The 19,644-nt window shown below is 42.1% G+C and overlaps 1 protein-coding gene across 1 annotated transcript in view; it reads right to left on the bottom strand.

The window, feature by feature from the left end:
* The window catches only part of SUCLG1 (succinate-CoA ligase GDP/ADP-forming subunit alpha), a 140,243-nt gene that overhangs the window by 47,602 nt on the left and 72,997 nt on the right, over positions 1–19,644 (bottom strand). Inside the window, exon 5 of the mRNA XM_053700328.1 lies at positions 16,559–16,616. Coding sequence (XP_053556303.1) covers positions 16,559–16,616 — 58 coding nt within the window. The remainder of the gene's footprint in view (positions 1–16,558; positions 16,617–19,644) is intronic.

The raw sequence follows: 19,644 nt of genomic DNA, 5'->3' as shown, positions 1-19,644 counted from the left end.
AAAATGTGCACTGTGTCTTTAAATAGTAAACTCGAATTAAAATGAATATAAGAAGGTGCGGTTTAATTTATACTCCACACTCATCCCGTGGGCCTTGATATAAATACCCACTGGTTCCCAGAGAAAAAAAAAAACAAAAAACAACAGTCACCCTGCAACAGCTTCGCTGCGGCTCCTACCTGCCTCCACGTGACCACTGCTACCTTCCAAACAGCGTGCCTAAGATCGCTTGTAGACTTAGGTGCCGTAAGAGAACACTGCTCAAGTACCCCACCGGAACTCAACTGCGCGGAGAAGCGCACAAAATCAGGCCCCGCCCATCGTGGGCGGAAAACAAAGCACAGAACCCGGTAAAAAAAATAAAGGCATTGCCATGTACCGGAATCAAGTTAAGGCCATAGTCCCACATAACACTACTCCCAGCGTCAGCCAAACTCTTATGTAAACATATATTAAACAGAGTTCTGCCCATTACAGTACTCCCACATCTGAGTACTACAGTAAACCTCCCAGCGCTTCTGGCTAATAACTGAAATGCCGGACTGTCTGGAAAAACTTAATGTGTTGGTTGACATACGTTAACTAGTACCAAACATAATTGTTCAGGGAGATCCTTGTCAGAGCCCATAACCCCCAACTGTCAGAGTAGAGTACAGTCAGTTCTGAGATATGCTGTCAGAGCCCCAGAAAAAAAAAAAAAAAAAAAAAAAAAAAAAAAGACTGCACTTACCTCCATGCTGAGGAACAGCATAAAAATACTCAGTGTCAAGAGGTCCACTCTTCCTCCTGAGGTCCTGTTTAGACATAAAAGGTCTTAGGAAAATAAGTCCATATCCAAGCAGCACCAATATGGGAGGCGTAGTGAGACTAAAATCTCACAAGTTCCTGTACAATACTTGGTATTACTCCAGAAGCTGCCCAGTAATAAAATAGTACACTTTGGCACCATTTAAAAATAAAAAAAACTCTTGATTGAAGAATCTAAACTAACACCTCACTTTACCTCTTCCTATCACTAACACAGGCAAAGAGAATGACTGGGTTGGGGGTGGGGGGAGGGAGGAGCTATTTATGCAGCTCTGCTGTGGAGCTCTTTGCCTCCTCCTGCTGACCAGGTGGCGATATTCCCATAATTAAGGATGAAATCCGTGGACTCGTCATATCTTGTAAAAAAAAAAAAGCGCGCTATGCAAAGGCTGCCTCCCCAAGGACCACCCGTCATGGGAGGAGACAATACAGTAATCTCCCAGTCGGCATTATGTTTAAGTAACCACCGGGAGATGTGACCCCTGTAACTGTTACATTGCTCAATAACAAAATGGCCAATTACGCCCATTGAGAGCTATGTGAGTGCAGTCATCTCCCAGTCGGCATGTTTGTTTATGCAGCGGCTGGGAGATGTGATCACTGAAATCGTGAGTTTGCCCCTCTCCAGGTCGGCATGTTTAAGCAACCTCCGGGAACACAATTGCAAATGCCTGCCTATAATTGCCCAGTGCCTGCGTGTAGCTGTCTATTATAGTCTCCTCAAATATAAAGGAGAGCCGATATCTGAGTAAAATAAAGTGCCCATAACCATTAAGGGCTCCTTATATGTCCCACTTACACAGTGAGTGGCCAACTTCTTCTGCTTTTTTCTTCCTTCAAACCCGGCACTTACTTCACAATCTGCCCGACGGTCAAGGGCAGCTCCCAGATTTGCAAAGTCCTATTCCTCGCATGGACCTGTGAATTAAGAGAAAATACTGAGCAATATCCCTCAGATTTTTCAGGGTTAGGGCAGCAACAGTATATGGGAGGCGCAGTGAGAATTATATCCCACAAGTTCCCATTGCTTTAAAGCCACAAAAACATAATGTATGTAAGAACTTACCTGATAAATTCATTTCTTTCATATTAGCAAGAGTCCATGAGCTAGTGACGTATGGGATATACATTCCTACCAGGAGGGGCAAAGTTTCCCAAACCTCAAAATGCCTATAAATACACCCCTCACCACACCCACAATTCAGTTTAACGAATAGCCAAGAAGTGGAGTGATAAAAAAGTGCGAAAGCATATAAAATAAGGAAGTGGAATAATTGTGCTTTATACAAAATCATAACCACCACAAAAAAAGGGCGGGCCTCATGGACTCTTGCTAATATGAAAGAAATGAATTTATCAGGTAAGTTCTTACATAAATTATGTTGTTTTCTTTCATGTAATTAGCAAGAGTCCATGAGCTAGTGACGTATGGGATAATGATTACCCAAGATGTGGATCTTTCCACACAAGAGTCACTAGAGAGGGAGGGATAAAATAAAGACAGCCAATTCCTGCTGAAAATAATCCACACCCAAAATAAAGTTTAATGAAAAACATAAGCAGAAGATTCAAACTGAAACCGCTGCCTGAAGTACTTTTCTACCAAAAACTGCTTCAGAAGAAGAAAATACATCAAAATGGTAGAATTTAGTAAAAGTATGCAAAGAGGACCAAGTTGCTGCTTTGCAAATCTGATCAACCGAAGCTTCATTCCTAAACGCCCAGGAAGTAGAAACTGACCTAGTAGAATGAGCTGTAATCCTCTGAGGCGGAGTTTTACCCGACTCAACATAGGCAAGATGAATTAAAGATTTCAACCAAGATGCCAAAGAAATGGCAGAAGCTTTCTGGCCTTTTCTAGAACCGGAAAAGATAACAAATAGACTAGAAGTCTTTCGGAAAGATTTAGTAGCTTCAACATAATATTTCAAAGCTCTAACAACATCCAAAGAATGCAACGATTTCTCCTTAGAATTCTTAGGATTAGGACATAATGAAGGAACCACAATTTCTCTACTAATGTTGTTGGAATTCACAACTTTAGGTAAAAATTCAAAAGAAGTTTGCAACACCGCCTTATCCTGATGAAAAATCAGAAAAGGAGACTCACAAGAAAGAGCAGATAATTCAGAAACTCTTCTGGCAGAAGAGATGGCCAAAAGGAACAAAACTTTCCAAGAAAGTAATTTAATGTCCAATTAATGCATAGGTTCAAATGGAGGAGCTTGAAGAGCCCCCAGAACCAAATTCAAACTCCAAGGAGGAGAAATTGACTTAATGACAGGCTTTATACGAACCAAAGCTTGTACAAAACAATGAATATCAGGAAGATTAGCAATCTTTCTGTGAAAAAGAACAGAAAGAGCAGAGATTTGTCCTTTCAAGGAACTTGCGGACAAACCCTTATCTAAACCATCCTGAAGAAACTGTAATATTCTCGGTATTCTAAAAGAATGCCAAGAAAAATGATGAGAAAGACACCAAGAAATATAAGTCTTCCAGACTCTATAATATATCTCTCTGGATACAGATTTACGAGCCTGTAACATAGTATTAATCACAGAGTCAGAGAAACCTCTTTGACCAAGAATCAAGCGTTCAATCTCCATACCTTTAAATTTAAGGATTTCAGATCCTGATGGAAAAAAGGACCTTGAGACAGAAGGTCTGGTCTTAACGGAAGAGTCCACGGTTGGCAAGAGGCCATCCGGACAAGATCTGCATACCAAAACCTGTGAGGCCATGCCGGAGCTACCAGCAGAACAAACGAGCATTCCTTCAGAATCTTGGAGATTACTCTTGGAAGAAGAACTAGAGGCGGAAAGATATAGGCAGGATGATACTTCCAAGGAAGTGATAATGCATCCACTGCCTCCGCCTGAGGATCCCGGGATCTGGACAGATACCTGGGAAGTTTCTTGTTTAGATGAGACGCCATCAGATCTATTTCTGGAAGTTCCCACATTTGAACAATCTGAAGAAATACCTCTGGGTGAAGAGACCATTCGCCCGGATGCAACGTTTGGCGACTGAGATAATCCGCTTCCCAATTGTCTATACCTGGGATATGAACCGCAGAGATTAGACAGGAGCTGGATTCCGCCCAAACCAAAATTCGAGATACTTCTTTCATAGCCAGAGGACTGTGAGTCCCTCCTTGATGATTGATGTATGCCACAGTTGTGACATTGTCTGTCTGAAAACAAATGAACGATTCTCTCTTCAGAAGAGGCCAAAAATGAAGATCTCTGAAAATTGCACGGAGTTCCAAAATATTGATCGGTAATCTCACCTCCTGAGATTCCCAAACTCCTTGTGCCGTCAGAGATCCCCACACAGCTCCCCAACCTGTGAGACTTGCATCTGTTGAAATTACAGTCCAGGTCGGAAGCACAAAAGAAGCCCCCTGAATTAAACAATGGTGATCTGTCCACCACGTTAGAGAGTGTCGAACAATCGGTTTTAAAGATATTAATTGAGATATTTGTGTAATCCTTGCACCATTGATTCAGCATACAGAGCTGAAGAGGTCGCATGTGAAAACGAGCAAAGGGGATCGCGTCCGATGCAGCAGTCATAAGACCTAGAATTTCCATGCATAAGGCTACCGAAGGGAATGATTGTGACTGAAGGTTTCGACAAGCTGCAATCAATTTTAGACGTCTCTTGTCTGTTAAAGACAGAGTCATGGACACTGAATCTATCTGGAAACCCAGAAAGGTTACCCTTGTCTGAGGAATCAAAGAACTTTTTGGTAAATTGATCCTCCAACCATGATCTTGAAGAAACAACACAAGTCGATTTGTATGAGATTCTGCTAAATGTAAAGACTGAGCAAGTACCAAGATATCGTCCAAATAAGGAAATACCACAATACCCTGTTCTCTGATTACAGACAGAAGGGCACCGAGAACCTTTGAAAAAATTTGTGGAGCTGTAGCTAGGCCAAACGGTAGAGCCACAAACTGGTAATGCTTGTCCAGAAAAGAGAATCTCAGGAACTGATAATGATCTGGATGAATCGGAATATGCAGATATGCATCCTGTAAATCTATTGTGAACGTATAATTCCCTTGCTGAACAAAAGGCAAGATAGTCCTTACAGTTACCATCTTGAACGTTGGTATCCTTACATAACGATTCAATATTTTTAGATCCAGAACTGGTCTGAAGGAATTCTCCTTCTTTGGTACAATGAAGAGATTTGAATAAAACCCCATCCCCTGTTCCGGAACTGGAACTGGCATAATTACTCCAGCCAACTCTAGATCTGAAACAATTCAGAAATGCTTGAGCTTTCACTGGATTTACTGGGACACGGGAAAGAAAAAATCTCTTTGCAGGAGGTCTCATCTTGAAACCAATTCTGTACCCTTCTTGAACAATGTTATGAATCCAAAGATTGTGAACAGAATTGATCCAAATTTCTTTGAAAAAACGTAACCTGCCCCCTACCAGCTGAGCTGGAATGAGGGCCGCACCTTCATGTGGACTTAGAAGCAGGCTTTGCCTTTCTAGCAGGCTTGGATTTATTCTAGACTGGAGATGGTTTCCAAACTGAAACTGCTCCTGAGGATGAAGGATCAGGCTTTTGTTCTTTGTTGAAACGAAAGGAACGAAAACGATTATTAGCCCTGTTTTTACCCTTAGATTTTTTATCCTGTGGTAAAAAAGTTCCTTTCCCACCAGTAACAGTTGAGATAATAGAATCCAACTGAGAACCAAATAATTTGTTACCCTGGAAAGAAATGGAAAGAAGAGTTGATTTAGAAGCCATATCAGCATTCCAAGTCTTAAGCCATAAAGCTCTTCTAGCTAAAATAGCTAGAGACATAAACCTGACATCAACTCTGATAATATCAAAAATGGTATCACAGATAAAATTATTAGCATGCTGAAGAAGAATAATAATATCATGAGAATCATGATTTGTTACTTGTTGCGCTAAAGTTTCCAACCAAAAAGTTGAAGCTGCAGCAACATCAGCCAATGATATAGCAGGTCTAAGAAGGATTACCTGAACACAGATAAGCTTTTCTTAGAAAGGATTCAATTTTCCTATCCAAAGGATCTTTAAACGAAGTACCATCTGACGTAGGAATGGTAGTACGTTTAGCAAGGGTAGAAATAGCCCCATCAACTTTAGGGATTTTGTCCCAAAATTCTAACCTGTCAGACGGTACAGGATATAATTGCTTAAAACGTTTAGAAGGAGTAAATGAATTACCCAATTTATCCCATTCTTTGGAAATTACTGCAGAAATAGCATTAGGAACAGGAAAAACTTCTGGAATAACCCCAGGAGATTTAAATACCTTATCTAAACGTTTAGAATTAGTATCAAGAGGACCAGAATCCTCTATTTCTAAAGCAATTAATACTTCTTTAAGTAAAGAACGAATAAATTCCATTTTAAATAAATATGAAGATTTATCAGCATCAATCTCTGAAACAGAATCTTCTGAACCAGAAGAGTCATCAGAATGATGATGTTCATTTAAAAAATTCATCTGTAGGGAGAGAAGTTTTAAAAGATTTTTTACGTTTACTAGAAGGAGAAATAACAGACATAGCCTTCTTGATGGATTCAGAAACAAAATCTCTTATGTTATCAGGAACATTCTGCACCTTAGATGTTGAAGGAACTGCAACAGACAATGGTACTTTACTAAAGGAAATATTATCTGCATTAACAAGTTTGTCATGACAATTAATACAAACAGCCGGAGGAATAGCTACCAAAAGTTTACAGCAGATACACTTAGCTTTGGTAGATCCAGCACTAGACAGCGATTTTCCTGTAGTATCTTCTGACTCAGATGCAACGTGAGACATCTTGCAATATGTAAGAGAAAAAAACAACATATAAAGCAAAATTGATCAAATTCCTTAAATGACAGTTTCAGGAATGGGAAAAATGCCAAAAAACAAGCTTCTAGCAACCAGAAGCAATGAAAAATGAGACTTAAATAATGTGGAGACAAAAGCGACGCCCATATTTTTTAGCGCCAAATAAGACGCCCACATTATTTGCCGCCAAAAATGACGCCACATCCGGAACGCCGACATTTTTGGCGCAAAATAACGTCAAAAAATGACGCAACTTCCGGAGACGCGTATGACGCCGGAAACGGAAAAGAATTTTTGCGCCAAAAAAGTCCGCGCCAAGAATGACGCAATAAAATGAAGCATTTTCAGCCCCCGCGAGCCTAACAGCCCACAGGGAAAAAATAGTCAAATTTTTGAAGGTAAGAAAAAATGAATAATTTAAATGCATAATCCCAAATATGAAACTGACTGTCTGAAAAATAAGGAAAGTTGAACATTCTGAGTCAAGGCAAATAAATGTTTGAATACATATATTTAGAACTTTATAAACAAAGTGCCCAACCATAGCTTAGAGTGTCACAGAAAATAAGATTTACTTACCCCAGGACACTCATCTACATGTTTGTAGAAAGCCAAACCAGTACTGAAACGAGAATCAGCAGAGGTAATGGTATATATAAGAGTATATCGTTGATCTGAAAAGGGAGGTAAGAGATGAATCTCTACGACCGATAACAGAGAACCTATGAAATAGACCCCGTAGAAGGAGATCACTGCATTCAAATAGGCAATACTCTCCTCACATCCCTCTGACATTCACTGCACGCTGAGAGGAAAACCGGGCTCCAACTTGCTGCGGAGCGCATATCAACGTAGAATCTAGCACAAACTTACTTCACCACCTCCATCGGAGGCAAAGTTTGTAAAACTGAATTGTGGGTGTGGTGAGGGGTGTATTTATAGGCATTTTGAGGTTTGGAAAACTTTGCCCCTCCTGGTAGGAATGTATATCCCATACGTCACTAGCTCATGGACTCTTGCTAATTACATGAAAGAAAGCTCTTCTGTAGAGACTGATATGGACTACGGCTACACCCTAGGACAAAGCAGCACTCTGGCACTGCTTTAAAAATAAAACTCTTGATTGAAGAATCTAATCTAACACCTCACTTTACCTCTTCCTATCACTAACGTAGGCAAAGAGAATGACTGGAGTGGGGGGAAGGGAGGAGCTATTTAACAGCTCTGCTGTGGTACTCTTTGCCTCATCCTGCTGACCAGGAGGTGAATATCCCATTAGTAATTAAGATGATCCGTGGACTCATCGTGTCTTAAAAAAAAGAAATCCCGGTATCTGGTAACGATAGGGTCATTCAATAACTGAAAAACATGTCTGAGCAACACGCGAAGGAGCGCAATCCTGTAGCGGAAGGCGCAACACTCAGGCACAGATACCCCGCGGAGAACTATAGAGGCCCTCCAAGGCGGAAGGCCCGGGAAAATAGGGCACAAGCACATTCTCAAATAAATGTCTGGACTCAACAGATGAACAACATCGCTAACATTTTGTGGAAAAGAAAACGTGCTGCAACCTCCGGGGGAACATGCCATCGCGCATGGAGGAACCAAAAACTGTATGTGCAGAAATATGATTTGGTAGGGAACTCGCCTCTCGGAGGACAGAACCCCCAGAGGCAGATGGCTCAGCAGTCCCTGGATTCCCCGAGCAACCAGGCGCTCTAAAATGGCATACAGAATAAAAAAATTATTGACAGGCGTCAACGAGGCCACTCCGGATTCATCACCGGACACAGAATCTGAAACCAGTATCAGAATCCTCTGTAACTAAATCTGAAATTAACACAGTCTCAGCATCAGAATCCTCCATAACTGGATAGGAGGATATTTAAAAAATGGACTAAAGTAGTGAAAAACTAAAACGGCACCCGACACCCCCAATGGCTGGAACGACACTCACCACCTCCTATGACCAGACCCCTGCGGACTAGAAAATTTCCTTCGCCGCGCGGTCGGAAATGGAACAACGAAACGTAGCCACGCCCAAACACAAGGTGAACTGTACAGTCCAAACAAGCGCACCCAGCCAAAAGGAAGAATCACTTCCAAAAGCCTCAATGTTCCAACCACGAGCCCAGTAAACATCACACATAAGCAGGTTGAATCACATAAACATGATTTTAACCCCCCCCCTGTTCAATAACCCTCCTCAGGAGATATTAACCCTCGATTCTAAGATACTAACAGAGACTCACTGAGACCCTTATGTTATAAGATAGACCCGCAAGGTGGTAGCCTCTCGGGAAACATTCACATTACAGTACGAATGAAGTAAAATGAAACGATCTTACCGGAATCTACGCTGTGGAACAGGAACACGGCCCTTCAAGTGTGACGAATAGAAAAGAAAGCAGGCAGCGAAGCGAAGTTAGACAACGCCGACTGCTTGACGAGCTGTTAATATGAGTCAGGATGGTTTCGCAGAAAAACAGAATTTATGTTTACCTGATAAATTACTTTCTCCAACGGTGTGTCCGGTCCACAGCGTCATCCTTACTTGTGGGATATTCTCTTCCCCAACAGGAAATGGCAAAGAGCCCAGCAAAGCTGGTCACATGATCCCTCCTAGGCTCCGCCTTCCCCAGTCATTCGACCGACGTAAAGGAGGAATATTTGCATAGGAGAAATATGATACCGTGGTGACTGTAGTTAAAGAAAATAAATTATCAGACCTGATTAAAAAACCAGGGCGGGCCGTGGACCGGACACACCGTTGGAGAAAGTAATTTATCAGGTAAACATAAATTCTGTTTTCTCCAACATAGGTGTGTCCGGTCCACGGCGTCATCCTTACTTGTGGGAACCAATACCAAAGCTTTAGGACACGGATGAAGGGAGGGAGCAAATCAGGTCACCTAGATGGAAGGCACCACGGCTTGCAAAACCTTTCTCCCAAAAATAGCCTCAGAAGAAGCAAAAGTATCAAATTTGTAAAATTTAGTAAAAGTGTGCAGTGAAGACCAAGTCGCTGCCTTACATATCTGATCAACAGAAGCCTCGTTCTTGAAGGCCCATGTGGAAGCCACAGCCCTAGTGGAATGAGCTGTGATTCTTTCAGGAGGCTGCCGTCCGGCAGTCTCGTAAGCCAATCTGATGATGCTTTTAATCCAAAAAGAGAGAGAGGTAGAAGTTGCTTTTTGACCTCTCCTTTTACCAGAATAAACAACAAACAAAGAAGATGTTTGTCTAAAATCCTTTGTAGCATCTAAATAGAATTTTAGAGCACGAACTACATCCAAATTGTGCAACAAACGTTCCTTCTTTGAAACTGGATTCGGACACAAAGAAGGCACGACTATCTCCTGGTTAATGTTTTTGTTAGAAACAACTTTCGGAAGAAAACCAGGTTTAGTACGTAAAACCACCTTATCTGCATGGAACACCAGATAAGGAGGAGAACACTGCAGAGCAGATAATTCTGAAACTCTTCTAGCAGAAGAAATTGCAACCAAAAACAAAACTTTCCAAGATAATAACTTAATATCAACGGAATGTAAGGGTTCAAACGGAACCCCCTGAAGAACTGAAAGAACTAAATTGAGACTCCAAGGAGGAGTCAAAGGTTTGTAAACAGGCTTGATTCTAACCAGAGCCTGAACAAAGGCTTGAATATCTGGCACAGCTGCCAGCTTTTTGTGAAGTAACACAGACAAGGCAGAAATCTGTCCCTTCAAAGAACTTGCAGATAATCCTTTCTCCAAACCTTCTTGAAGAAAGGATAGAATCTTAGGAATTTTTACCTTGTCCCAAGGGAATCCTTTAGATTCACACCAACAGATATATTTTTTCCATATTTTGTGGTAGATTTTTCTAGTTACAGGCTTTCTGGCCTGAACAAGAGTATCAATGACAGAATCTGAGAACCCTCGCTTTGATAAGATCAAGCGTTCAATCTCCAAGCAGTCAGTTGGAGTGAGACCAGATTCGGATGTTCGAACGGACCTTGAACAAGAAGGTCTCGTCTCAAAGGTAGCTTCCATGGTGGAGCCGATGACATATTCACCAGGTCTGCATACCAAGTCCTGCGTGGCCACGCAGGAGCTATCAAGATCACCGATGCCCTCTCCTGATTGATCCTGGCTACCAGCCTGGGGATGAGAGGAAACGGCGGGAATACATAAGCTAGTTTGAAGGTCCAAGGTGCTACTAGTGCATCTACTAGAGTCGCCTTGGGATCCCTGGATCTGGACCCGTAGCAAGGAACCTTGAAGTTCTGACGAGAGGCCATCAGATCCATGTCTGGAATGCCCCACAATTGAGTAATTTGGGCAAAGATTTCCGGATGGAGTTCCCACTCCCCCGGATGAAATGTCTGACGACTCAGAAAATCCGCTTCCCAATTTTCCACTCCTGGGATGTGGATTGCAGACAAGTGGCAGGAGTGAGTCTCCGCCCATTGAATGATTTTGGTCACTTCTTCCATCGCCAGGGAACTCCTTGTTCCCCCCTGATGGTTTATGTACGCAACAGTCGTCATGTTGTCTGATTGAAACCATATGAACTTGGCCTTTGCTAGCTGAGGCCAAGCCTTGAGAGCATTGAATATCGCTCTCAGTTCCAGAATATTTATCGGGAGAAGAGATTCTTCCCGAGACCAAAGACCCTGAGCTTTCAGGGGTCCCCAGACCGCGCCCCAGCCCACCAGACTGGCGTCGGTCGTGACAATGATCCACTCTGGTCTGTGGAAGCTCATCCCCTGTGACAGGTTGTCCAGGGACAGCCACCAACGGAGTGAATCTCTGGTCCTCTGATCTACTTGTATCGTCGGAGACAAGTCTGTATAGTCCCCATTCCACTGACTGAGCATGCACAGTTGTAATGGTCTTAGATGAATTCGCGCAAAAGGAACTATGTCCATTGCCGCTACCATCAAACCTATTACTTCCATGCACTGCGCTATGGAAGGAAGAGGAACAGAATGAAGTATTTGACAAGAGTTTAGAAGTTTTGATTTTCTGGCCTCTGTCAGAAAAATCCTCATTTCTAAGGAGTCTATTATTGTTCCCAAGAAGGGAACCCTTGTTGACGGAGATAGAGAACTTTTTTCTACGTTCACTTTCCACCCGTGAGATCTGAGAAAGGCCAGGACAATGTCCGTGTGAGCCTTTGCTTGTGGAAGGGACGACGCTTGAATCAGAATGTCGTCCAAGTAAGGTACTACTGCAATGCCCCTTGGTCTTAGCACCGCTAGAAGGGACCCTAGTACCTTTGTGAAAATTCTTGGAGCAGTGGCTAATCCGAACGGAAGTGCCACAAACTGGTAATGCTTGTCCAGGAATGCGAACCTTAGGAACCGATGATGTTCCTTGTGGATAGGAATATGTAGATACGCATCCTTTAAATCCACCGTGGTCATGAATTGACCTTCCTGGATGGAAGGAAGAATTGTTCGCATGGTTTCCATTTTGAACGATGGAACCTTGAGAAACTTGTTTAGGATCTTGAGATCTAAGATTGGTCTGAATGTTCCCTCTTTTTTGGGAACTACAAACAGATTGGAGTAGAACCCCATCCCTTGTTCTCCTAATGGAACAGGATGAATCACTCCCATTTTTAACAGGTCTTCTACACAATGTAAGAATGCCTGTTTTTTTATGTGGTCTGAAGACAATTGAGACCTGTGGAACCTCCCCCTTGGGGGAAGCCCCTTGAATTCCAGAAGATAACCTTGGGAGACTATTTCTAGTGCCCAAGGATCCAGAACATCTCTTGCCCAATCCTGAGCGAAGAGAGAGAGTCTGCCCCCCACCAGATCCGGTCCCGGATCGGGGGCCAACATCTCATGCTGTCTTGGTAGCAGTGGCAGGTTTCTTGGCCTGCTTTCCTTTGTTCCAGCCTTGCATTGGCCTCCAGGCTGGCTTGGCTTGAGAAGTATTACCCTCTTTCTTAGAGGACGTAGCACTTGGGGCTGGTCCGTTTCTGCGAAAGGGACGAAAATTAGGTTTATTTTTGGCCTTGAAAGACCTATCCTGAGGAAGGGCGTGGCCCTTGCCCCCAGTGATATCAGAGATAATCTCTTTCAAGTCAGGGCCAAACAGCGTTTTCCCCTTGAAAGGAATGTTAAGCAATTTGTTCTTGGAAGACGCATCCGCTGACCAAGATTTTAGCCAAAGCGCTCTGCGCGCCACAATAGCAAAACCAGAATTTTTCGCCGCTAACCTAGCCAATTGCAAAGTGGCGTCTAGGGTGAAAGAATTAGCCAATTTGAGAGCATGAATTCTGTCCATAATCTCCTCATAAGAAGAAGAATTATTATTGAGCGCCTTTTCTAGTTCATCGAACCAGAAACACGCTGCTGTAGTGACAGGAACAATGCATGAAATTGGTTGTAGAAGGTAACCTTGCTGAACAAACATCTTTTTAAGCAAACCTTCTAATTTTTTATCCATAGGATCTTTGAAAGCACAACTATCTTCTATGGGTATAGTGGTGCGTTTGTTTAGAGTAGAAACCGCCCCCTCGACCTTGGGGACTGTCTGCCATAAGTCCTTTCTGGGGTCGACCATAGGAAACAATTTTTTAAATATGGGGGGAGGGACGAAAGGTATACCGGGCCTTTCCCATTCTTTATTTACAATGTCCGCCACCCGCTTGGGTATAGGAAAAGCTTCGGGGGGCCCCGGGACCTCTAGGAACTTGTCCATTTTACATAATTTCTCTGGAATGACCAAATTCTCACAATCATCCAGAGTAGATAACACCTCCTTAAGCAGAGCGCGGAGATGTTCCAATTTAAATTTAAATGTAATCACATCAGGTTCAGCTTGTTGAGAAATTTTCCCTGAATCTGAAATTTCTCCCTCAGACAAAACCTCCCTGGCCCCCTCAGACTGGTGTAGGGGCACTTCAGAACCAATATCATCAGCGTCCTCATGCTCTTCAGTATTTTCTAAAACAGAGCAGTCGCGCTTTCGCTGATAAGTGGGCATTTTGGCTAAAATGTTTTTGATAGAATTATCCATTACAGCCGTTAATTGTTGCATAGTAAGGAGTATTGGCGCACTAGATGTACTAGGGGCCTCCTGTGTGGGCAAGACTGGTGTAGACGAAGGAGGGGATGATGCAGTACCATGCTTACTCCCCTCACTTGAGGAATCATCTTGGGCATCATTTTCTCTAAATTTTGTGTCACATAAATCACATCTATTTAAATGAGAAGGAACCTTGGCTTCCCCACATACAGAACACAGTCTATCTGGTAGTTCAGACATGTTAAACAGGCATAAACTTGATAACAAAGTACAAAAAACGTTTTAGAATAAAACCGTTACTGTCACTTTAAATTTTAAACTGAACACACTTTATTACTGCAAATGTGAAAAAGTATGAAGGAATTGTTCAAAATTCACCAAAATTTCACCACAGTGTCTTAAAGCCTTAAGAGTATTGCACACCAAATTTGGAAACTTTAACCCTTAAAATAACGGAACCGGAGCCGTTTTTATATTTAACCCCTTTACAGTCCCTGGTATCTGCTTTGCTGAGACCCAACCAAGCCCAAAGGGGAATACGATACCAAATGACGCCTTCAGAAAGTCTTTTCTATGTATCAGAGCTCCTCACACATGCATCTGCATGTCATGCTTCCCAAAAACAAGTGCGCAATAGAGGCGCGAAAATGAGACTCTGCCTATGATTAGGGAAAGCCCCTAGAGAATAAGGTGTCCAATACAGTGCCTGCCGGTTATTTTACATAGTTCCCAAGATTAAAATAATTCCTCAAGGCTATGGGGTATAAAATATGCTTATATATAAATCGTTTTAGCCCAGAAAATGTCTACAGTCTTAAAAGCCCTTGTGAAGCCCTTTTTTTCTTTATGTAATAAAAATGGCTTACCGGATCCCATAGGGAAAATGACAGCTTCCAGCATTACATCGTCTTGTTAGAAATGTGTCATACCTCAAGCAGCAAAAGTCTGCTCACTGTTTCCCCCAACTGAAGTTAATTCCTCTCAACAGTCCTGTGTGGAAACAGCCATCGATTTTAGTAACGGTTGCTAAAATCATTTTCCTCTTACAAACAGAAATCTTCATCTCTTTTCTGTTTCAGAGTAAATAGTACATACCAGCACTATTTTAAAATAACAAACTCTTGATTGAATAATAAAAACTACAGTTAAACACCAAAAAACTCTAAGCCATCTCCGTGGAGATGTTGCCTGTACAACGGCAAAGAGAATGACTGGGGAAGGCGGAGCCTAGGAGGGATCATGTGACCAGCTTTGCTGGGCTCTTTGCCATTTCCTGTTGGGGAAGAGAATATCCCACAAGTAAGGATGACGCCGTGGACCGGACACACCTATGTTGGAGAAAACTCCTGCATCTCCGGACTAACTTTCATCCAAGCCCTCACTGAGAGACTGACAGGACTACTTAAAACTCCTGTCCCATACAGAAGAGTACTACCCTCCATAAGAGACAAAAACAAAAATGAAAAATTCTGACACTTCTCTGCCTCCTGGGACGAAAGGCAAAGAATGACTGGGGATGAGGGGAGTGGGTGGAGATATTTAAAGGGACACTGAACCCAAATTTTTTCTATCGTGATTGAGATAGAGAATGCAATTTTAATCAGCTTTCTAATGTACTCCTATTATCAAATTCTTTTCATTCTCTTGGTATCTTTATTTGAAATGCAAGAATGTAAAATTAGATGCTGGCCCATTTTTGGTGAACACACTGTGTTGTTCTTGCCGATTGGTGGGTAAATTTACCTCCTCCTGGTGGCCAGGTTCTTATTTCCCAAAAGTAATGAATGCAGCTGTGGACTCTTTCCATTTAAGAAGAAAATAGGTATACTTCCTTGTTGTCTGTATTGCGAATTGTAATGTGAACGTCACTTACAGGTTTTGCAGCCTCACACGTATCTATATATCTAATATATACAATGCAGCTCATAATATAAATAAATATCAGCTGCATTTAATTGAATATATGAGTTGCATTGAATCAAACAGGACATACAGTGGAAATAATGTAACAATGCTGGCCATTTGCAAGCCATGATTGAGGAGTGAAGATTACTGGAAACAAACAAAACTGTCACTTACTGAAGTATTTACAGAAATGTATTGAGACAGTAATATATAAAAACCAGACTAACATTTTTGTTTTAAATCAAACAACCAGTGAACATGCTATTGTGACACTTAATACTAAATATCACTCTAGGGTCAAACAAGGACACGTTAAAAAAATAATCATGTCTAACTACAGATAAAAAGGAAGCCAATTTTATTTTTATACTCAGTGTCAGAGATTTGGAACAAAAATGCCTTTGTTTTACTCATGTTCCCCTCCAGGATACAGCTTGTGAGCAAATGAGAAGCACGTGCATGATACCTTTGCACATTATACTGTTTTTTTTTTTTTTTGTTAAACACATATTAAGCAAGATTATGAGGCGAATGCCCTGATCGGTTGCAGGTTCGCTCTTTTGAGCCTGCAACTGATAATTTATGATGCAGCCGTTTAAACCGCTGCTTCATAAACCCTCTCCCCCAAATAGGAGTTGGCGGAAGAAAACCACCCCGGATTCATTTGACCTGGGTGATTGAAGAGCCCTACCCTCAGGCAATTGGTTGCATGAGGGTAGGGGGCAGTATTGCAGGAGTGTTTCCTCATGCAATGAAAAATATGAGGAACACATTCGCCCCACAATTTGCGATAAGTTCACAACATGTGAATCCTGTCCACTTGTAAATTGATAAATCTTTCCCACTGTATCTCTAAATGTCTTAGTAGTGTAATAGAATAGTAAATTGTATAGCTCTTACTTGTGTGCCCCATTTAAGTGATATTAACCATCATATAATAACAACCAAATGTGTTACAGTAAACTTACCAATTCTTCCTTTTTTGTGAATATGACCTGGCATGATTCCAATTTTACATTCTCCAGGCTGAAGAAAAAAGAAAAGAAATGTAGAAAGGTAAAACGATATGCACTTATATACAGGGTATCTAAAATAGTCAAAAAGCACCAGAAGTGTCAAACATAATCACCTTATTCACAGAAATATTTAATTACTGGACATTTAGCCAAACCCCATTTAGTAGTTCTTCCTTTACAAACTATTATGATTCGAAGAAATATCCAGTTTGTGTCTCAAGGGTGCATTTCCTTTCCCTATAATGCCAATACACATTGTTTGCCCACACTCATCCTCAGCCCTGGCATACTCCTCTGACATGGTACCTACGCAGATGTTCCCGTACTGCTGAGCGACACTGGAGGAAATCTCGGAGTTCAGCTGACTTTCTTCACTACAAGTTCATCCTGAACTCCTACTATGCCCTTAATCTCCATAAGCAACAATACTTCTCTAATCTCATCTCTACTCTTTCCTCTAATCCAAAACATCTGTTCTCCACGTTCAATATTCTTCTCCGCCCACCCCACCTCCTAATACAACCTCTCTCTCAGCTCAAGATTTTGCCAGCCACTTCAAAAACAAAATTGACTCCATCAGAAGTGAAATCAGCTCAACATACTACCAATCTTCCACCCCCTCAAAAGCTCACAATCATCCAAAACCCAAATATCCAAAAATGGAGCTCTTTTGCCCCTGTTAATGAGGATGAAGTTTCTGCCCTTATACTGTCCTCCCACCTCAGTACCTGTCCCCTCGACCCCATCCCCTCAAAGCTACTCCCCTCCCTCTCTCCTACCCTCACCCGCATACATTTCAACCTCTCCCTCAGCACCGGTATATTTCCCTCATCTCTAAAACATGCACTGGTCCCACCTATCATCAAAAAACCTTCCCTCGATCCCACCTTCCCATCCAACTACCGCCCTATTTTCCTACTCCCTCTTGCCTCAAAGCTCCTAGAAAAGCTAGTATATGCACGTCTATCCCATTTCCTTACACTAAACTCTATTCTTGACCCATTGCAATCTGGATTTCGTCCCTATCACTCTACAGAGACAGCAATTGTCAAGGTTACCAACGACCTACTTACAGCAAAATCCAAAGGCCACTTCTCTCTGCTTATCCTCCTTGACCTGTCTGCAGCCTTTGACACTGTTGACCACCCTCTTCTGCTCCAAACCCTCCAATCCTTCGGCATTTGCGACAGAGCTCACTCGTGGTTCTCTTCCTATCTGACTAACCGTACATTTAGTGTAGCCTTCTCCAGAGCATCCTCTGCCCAGTTACCACTTTCTGTTGGGGTACCTCAAGGCTCTGTCCTTGGTCCCCTTCTCTTTTCAATCTACACGTCATCACTAGGTTCCTTAATAAAGTCCCATGGGTTTCAATACCATTTGTATGCCGATGACACCCAACTCTACCTCTCTGCACTAGACCTACCTCCTTCCTTACTAACCCGTGTCACTAACTGTCTTTCTCATATCTCATCTTGGATGTCCTCTCACTACCTTAAGCTAAATCTCTCCAAAACTGAACTCCTTATTTCCCCCCTTCTTCCATTGTCTCCAAACCCAAATTTTCTATAACTGTTGATAATTCCATCATTACTCCTACCCCGCATGCCCGATGTCTTGGGGTCACACTTGACTCAGATCTTTCCTTCACTCCTCACATTCAGTCCTTGGCTAAAGCCTGCCGCTTCCACCTTAAAAACATCTCTAAAATTAGACATTTCCTTACACAAGATACAACTAAGATTTTTATCCACTCTCATCCTTTCCTGCCTCGACTACTGCAACCCCGTCCTCTCTGGTCTACCTAGCTGCCGCATAGCTCCTTTACAATCCATTATGAATGCCTCTGCCAGGCTCATCTTCCTTACTCGTCGATCTTCATCTGCTGCGCCTCTCTGCCAATACCTCCACTGGCTTCCTCTTGCCTCTAGGATTAAACACAAAATCCTCACTCTGACATACAAAGCTCTCAACTGCACTGCTCCCCCCTACATCTCAGAACTTGTCTCCAGATACTCTCCCTCCCGTCCCCTTCGATCAGCTCAGGATCTCCTACTCTCTTATTACTTCCTCACACTCCCGTTTACAGGACTTCTCCAGACTGGCCCCCATCTTGTGGAACTCCCTGCCTCGCTCCACAAGACTCTCCCCTAGTTTTAACAGCTTCAAGTGCTCCCTAAAAACTCTACTATTCAAGGATGCTTACAATCAACACTAACCTTTCCTAACTCCATTGCTTTCCCCTTTAACCCCATAGAATGTAAGCCTATGAGCCCAGCTGATTGCAGATCGCCTTCATAAGAGCCGACTACAACAGTGAAACTCTCGGCAGGGCCCTCTACCCATTTGATCCCTGCAAAAGCTATCCTGTACACCGACTATGTTGATAGCGCTGCGGAATCTGTTGGACAATAACCAACCACAACAACCACCATTATTATTATTTGGAAAGCATTTGAAAAAAAAGGAACAGAAAATTTAGAATTAAGTTTTCATAATTCAGATATAGCATGTGAAGAATAAAAATTTTTTTTTTAATTTACTTCTAAGATTTGCTACGTTTTCTTGGTATCTTTTGTTGAAGAGCATATTTAGGGACGCTTAGGAGCAACAATGCACTACTGGGAGCTAGCTGTGGTTTGGTGGCTGCACATACGCCTCTTGCCACTGGCTCACCGATGTGTTCAGCAATGCACTACTGGGTTCTAACTGAACACAAACTTCCAAGTCCCTTTAAGATTCTTCTACTAGGATATTAAACTTGTGGATTTATACTTGGGAGTCAGTATCTATAAAAGTTGTGTTCTCTTGAAATGTATTTCTCCCTTCACAGATTATATAGCATTATATACCACATCCAGTATTCAAAACACATTCAAATACAACAACCACCTTAAAGGGACATTTCAGTCAAAATGTAAATGCACATAAATTACATATTTAAATAGAAACATATTTGCAATATATATATATATATATGTATTAGCAAAAATGCTTGAAGTAAAAGTTATTACCGTTTTAGTGTTAACATTTTTCTCTGC

This window comes from Bombina bombina, chromosome 2 (genome assembly GCF_027579735.1).
Source record: "Bombina bombina isolate aBomBom1 chromosome 2, aBomBom1.pri, whole genome shotgun sequence".
Lineage (NCBI taxonomy): Eukaryota > Metazoa > Chordata > Amphibia > Anura > Bombinatoridae > Bombina > Bombina bombina.
The sequence above is the reverse complement of the archived record's forward strand: the minus strand, read 5'-3'. Positions and strand labels throughout refer to the sequence as shown.